At 40.0% G+C, this 5642-nt stretch overlaps 1 protein-coding gene across 1 annotated transcript in view; it reads right to left on the bottom strand.

Annotated features, from left to right (window-relative positions):
• Nucleotides 1-60: 60 nt before the first annotated feature.
• Nucleotides 61-5642, bottom strand: part of SNRPA1 (small nuclear ribonucleoprotein polypeptide A') — a 7185-nt gene continuing 1603 nt past the window's right edge. The window contains exons 2-9 of the mRNA XM_009887522.1: nucleotides 5119-5266; nucleotides 4507-4585; nucleotides 4079-4125; nucleotides 3269-3371; nucleotides 2643-2722; nucleotides 1282-1357; nucleotides 753-846; nucleotides 61-119 (exon numbers count right to left, since the gene is read on the bottom strand). Coding sequence (XP_009885824.1) covers nucleotides 61-119; nucleotides 753-846; nucleotides 1282-1357; nucleotides 2643-2722; nucleotides 3269-3371; nucleotides 4079-4125; nucleotides 4507-4585; nucleotides 5119-5266 — 686 coding nt within the window. The remainder of the gene's footprint in view (nucleotides 120-752; nucleotides 847-1281; nucleotides 1358-2642; nucleotides 2723-3268; nucleotides 3372-4078; nucleotides 4126-4506; nucleotides 4586-5118; nucleotides 5267-5642) is intronic.

The following is a 5642-nucleotide window of genomic DNA, read 5'->3' as shown; positions in this document are numbered from 1 at the left end:
GGCTGCCCGCGGCCGGGCTGGCCTGAGCCCCCTCTGCGGGGAGAGGCGAGGGGCCTGGGCCTAGGATCCGTTGGGAACCGTATCCTCCTCCATTTCTTCCTCAGCGTCCTCCGATGGGCCTGGAAGGACACGTCAGGGGTTAGTGCAAACGTTAGTTCTCTTTCCCAGAGGCGCAATGTTAATTTTCACCCCTCTGAAGAGGGGCAGTAATAACGCGAACTCTTAAAACTCGACCAAAAAAAAGAAGAAAAAAAAATTAATCGACATAGCTGTAATGTACAGACAGGAGGCGTTACTGCCACTCTGCAGTTCAGATTCATCCCCACAGAGACCTACGAGATGACAGTACCTGTACCCCCATCCGAGGCACGAATGCTCACCACAACAGAGTCCAGATATGCTTTGTAATTAATCTCATTTTTTTAAGTAACTGGGATGAACTGTTTGGAGTTCACCAATACAGCGAAGTACTTAGGGCTGGCGTTTGGCACCTCGCTCTTGGGGCAGTCCAGGTCTAACAGCCCTGAACTGCGCTCCAGCGGCCAGGCGGCTAACTGCAGCCTCACAGATGCAATGCCCAATCATTCAGACTATAAAATTAAACTAATTTTAAACAGTTTTGGGGTTTTTTTTTTCAATTCCCTAACTGTTTGGCCCTTCCAGCATAGCTCCCTGCTGAGAACACGTAAAGGATCAGGAAGCAATGAAGAGAGGTGGATTCTGTTTGGGAAACAAAAGTAATAAAAGCTGACCTGATTTTCGTTCTCTGCCAGGAATCTGGCCGGCCTGCAGTAAGCCTTTCAGCCGCTCCACTTCAGCCAGAGTCGTGGCATTTGCGATGGCAGTCTAAAAAACAGACAAAAGAGCATGATGAATCTTCACATGCGGTATTTCAGTCTATTTAGAATAAACATAAACCCAGGAATTTTTTCCAGTTAAGTGAAGCTAAACCTCTAGAGAAAGTTCTAAAAAATTCTAGTTCTAGAAAGTTCTACAAATGACAAAGCACAATCTTGCTTTCTTCCCTTATTAAACAAGCTGCTCTATCCTGGGAGAGCTCTAAGCTCAGACCAAAATTTCACTTAAGTTCTCAAAATCCAGGTATATCATAACAGATGAAAAATTACAGAAAAAGCACCTAAACCAAAGTTAGGACCCACTGTTCTATTTGTCTGAACAGAGTCAGGGGTTGCCAGGAGGAAGGAAACATTCATTCAGTTTGGGTCCACGACAGTTCTTCTCCACCACTTTTGCCCACATGTGCTGCCCTGACATATTTACCTTAATTGCTTCAACGTCGCCTGGGGAGGGCCCACCTTTCTTTTTGTCAGTTGGCAGACCAGCACCTGGATTGAAGCTTCAAAGGAAAAAATAAAGACCCATTACACCCTTTGAAGAGTATGTGCTTCTCCAGCTTCCAAACTAGGTTTGGAAGCATTTCATTCAATCAAGTGTAGTATCTTATCTTTGTTAACAAACTGATACAGTGAAGAGTTGCCTCCTTCAGAAACACCAGCAACTTGTCCTCGCTGTCCCATTTCCCCCCCCGCCTTTTCATCTGCTCATAAAGAGAGGCAGACCTTAGCTTTATAAATTAAGCAGTTGACAAAAACTATTCGATTTGGATGTTGTTGAACACTCAGGTGGTCTGTCACCATTACAAAAGCAGGGTGGATAAATAAAGAGTAATTGAAATTGGGTTTCCTGTTCTTATATGTCCAATATTATATTGTAACAGCCTATATTTAGAGCTTACACTAGACTGGATGTAATCCTAGCACTCAAAAGGGGAAAGGTTATCTGCTGCTGCTTTAAGAAAAAAAAAAAAAAAAAAAAGAAGAAAAATCTGTCATCTGTGAAAATGGATGTAATCAGCTGGAAAGAATTTCCTGAAGTGCTGACACAGCACCAGAGTGCTGCAACCTCTTTTACGGCTATAGAAAGATTTTCTTTATATCTGTTTATTGAGCTATTTAGTTCAATCACCTACTTGTTCTATCACAGACCTGAACCCCCTGAACCTAACTCATAACCTACAGCTAAAGTCCATCTATTATAATTTTAAATGCTAAATACATTCAAGATATTTTTTTAATTGAACTATCAATTTGGAAATGCTGTTGCCATAGACAATCTGAATTCTGATTTCCGAACAGGTTGATGAAGGATTAAACAAAACACATGATGTACCACTTAAGAGTTAAACTAAATAAGCATATATTTTTAATAGCTTAACTAAAGATTTTCATCTGCATTTATCCTCCCAATTACAGCAGATTTTACAGTTTATATTCCCTGGGAAAACAAAAAATTTTAGTTACCAATTATCTAAGAAAAAAAACCCCAAAATAAACAATGTCCACCTCTCTGCAGTTAACTAACAAAACCAAAAAAATAAAATTGAGGTTTCCTGCTTGTTAACTTAAATCAACCCACCTGACCAAATATCTCTTTGAAAAATATTTCTGAGATGTATTCACCACCATCCAAAAATCGGGATGCTTGGACAAGGCACTTATGGCTACCAAAGCTTTTAAGGCATCCTGCCAGTAGCTGGTATTTCAGTTTACTGCCTAATAGCGCACACAAAGTGGTGTTTCTGAAGGAGAATGCCAGTGTAAATTTGGTTTTTTTTATCTTACGTTTTTGTTCTCCTGGCAATATCCTTTGCAAGCTGTGCACCCCGTTTGCCCTTGAACATTTTCTCTGCCTCCTGTCGCTCCTACAGCGATACCACACACACAAAGTTAATTTAAGAACATTGCATTTTGCAAAGCTTCTGTCCTCGCAAAGAAAGATGCTTTGGCTCATCTTCATCACTGAACATTGGTACGTGGAGACCAGACGTTAAGAACAAGCATATAAACATTGCCCAAATGCTCAGACTCAAGGTCTATCAACCTAATGCTCTTAAAAGTAAGAACTCTCCCCCACACTCATCTCCACTGAAAGCAGAGGGCTCTGTTGTGATTGCTTGTTTCTTTCTCTAGAAGTCTGTCTTTCTACCAACACCAGAGGGCCAGAAAAGAATCAGACTAAATAAGCAAAGGTAGTAAAACTCAATTATACATAATTAAACAGGCATTATCCTTAGCAGAATGAAACCATGAAAGACAACAAAGAGCATGTTTTAGAGCCACTTATGATACACAGTTTCAATAAAATTTACAACTATGGCAAAAAGCTCACTGTTACCACTGAATTTTCAAGAATGTAACAAGAAAAAAGGCAGTTCGTCTTGTGCTGAATCAGAAGAAAGTAGACTTACTTTGAGTTTCACTTTTTGAAAATCCAGCACTCTGACCTGGGGAACTTTGTGGATTACATATAATCTGTAATGCTTCTTATTTGTTACAGGGTTCCTTAAAACGCTAGAAAGTAAATTGAGGTTATAGAGAGATTCTTAATATAAAATATTTTAAAATGCACATATTGAAATATGTTAATATACTTAAAATGCATTCATGTACCTTCTGCTATAACAAACAACTAACACCATTAAATAAGCTCAGTGACAGCGATCTCTGATATTATGAAAGCTATTGTAAAAACCTGTACTTTATCATTAAATAGATTTTATTGAAGAACATGAAGAACAACCTCAAAATATTAAAAAAAACCCCACCAAATAACGAAACCATCACAGTGCTTACCTGGACACTGATCAACCGAAAAATGACGGGACAAATTGCTTTTCCTTTTTTGTCCCTCGCACCAAATGTAATGTTATTGAAAAGTCATTGTTTAAATGTATTTTAAAGTATTTTGTAACAATAGTTTAAACCTTTAGTTTTTAGGTTTTCAGAGGTTAAGGTTACTTCAATGCTTGCATATTGGCTTATAGAGATGTTACATCTCATCGGTCCAACAGTCTGTCAGTAATATAAAGCCTCAGCCATTAAATACCAGGTATTTCTGAAGCAAAGTGGAAATGTTGTTTATCGATTCAATTTTTAAGCACAAAGTATCTGTCACAGCTCTTAAAAAGGAGAGCATTCCACATCAAAGCAAAGAGCCAGGCCAGCAGCAGAGTTCGAACAGCAAAGAAAGAGTAGCTTTTCTTTTCAAGATTACATACCTCAGGTAAGTCAGTGATTTAATAGTTGATAAGGGATCCAGTTCACCCTACATAATGGGAATACAGTAAGCATTTGTAAGTCCATTTAGTGAGAATCAAACATTTGAAAACAAAGTTCCTGAACTCATATCTATTTTAGAGACCAATTAGAATTACTGCAATTAGTTTAACAGGAAAACCACTAAGACTTTGTGACTGCTGTTCCATCGCAAGCTGCAAATTATGTTCATGAAAATATCTACACCATTAACTACCAGAAAAACCATATGATTTTACTGCAAAGAAATAAAAAAAAGGCTAATTAGCAAGATGAGTAGTACCAACTATTGCCAAAAGCATATGACACTACTCTCAGGAAAAAGGTTAATTAGAAAGATGACAAACACAAATTTAAGCTTGTTTAGATTTATCTTGCATTGATGGCTTACCAATTCAGCGATGTTGTTGTTGGTAAGAATGAGCTCTGTCAGGCTGGGCAGAGCCTGTTCAAGGCTTTCACCAATCCGACTAAAGAAGAACAAAACCAAAAGGTTTAACTTAGGCCAGAAATCAGCAATGGTGAAAAGACAGACAGAAATATGATAACATAGAGGATCTCCCTGTAAAACAACAGTCTGGCACTGGCAGAAGTTTGGGTTAGCATCCCCTACAATACTTTTTCTAATGAAGCCGGCAATAAATACCAGCCATCACTTACAAGAGCATTAGATACAATATGAGATTTATGTTCATTCAGTTGCAGGTATCCTCATTTTCTTGTCTTTATGGGGATGGTTACTGAAATACAAAGTTCCGGTCAGATTCCAAACTCTGCATCTCATTGTCCTGTCTGAAAAATTACGACTAATCTGGGACAAACTTTTGCAGTGAAAAGTCTGGCAACTGCCTAAGCAGTACTCAGTACTGATTATTTTTTTTTCCACCCCATAAAACAAATACTTCTACACCTACTCAGCACTGAAAGATGCACGCACATGTCTCTCCCAAGAGCATTTTCCTCTGTCCCAAGGTCCCATCTGGCTAAAATGCAAACTGCTTACCATATCCTATTGTTATTCATCAGAAGAGTTTTGAGCCTTCTCAACAGAGGGAACCCATCCAGTTTACGGATCTCATTGTCAGAGAAATCAATTGCATCAAACTGGTCCAGGGTGGCACCCAAGTTTTCAATAACAGGGATTTTATAGCCTGGGGAGAAAGTGCAAGACAGGAATCAGACGGTGCCACAAGACAGCAGAACAAAGCAAGAGGCAGTGCGTAGGGGGCCTATCTGGATGGACTGAGGATGCAGATAGTCTCAGTCAAAACACCTTTGGAACAACTCTCCTCCCCATCACACACAGACCAAACTCTCCCCCTCAAAGCCAATCACCCCTGCAGCCTTCTCAAAGCATCTCTCTTCCTCCCCCTCAGCCATCACCCCAACCCCCTCCTTCTACGTGTCCCCTCAGCCCAAACCCACCTTTCTGGCATATCCCTCGTGTCTCTCACCCCCACCACCGCAGGTTCCTTCCACATTTCACCTCAAATTCCCATTCCATTCCACCCCCTCACACCACCCACC

The sequence above is a fragment of the Charadrius vociferus genome, unplaced genomic scaffold (genome assembly GCF_000708025.1).
Source record: "Charadrius vociferus isolate BGI_N301 unplaced genomic scaffold, ASM70802v2 scaffold190, whole genome shotgun sequence".
In the NCBI taxonomy this organism is placed as follows: domain Eukaryota; kingdom Metazoa; phylum Chordata; class Aves; order Charadriiformes; family Charadriidae; genus Charadrius; species Charadrius vociferus.
Note: the sequence above shows the minus strand (reverse complement) of the source record. Positions and strands in the feature narration are given on the sequence as shown.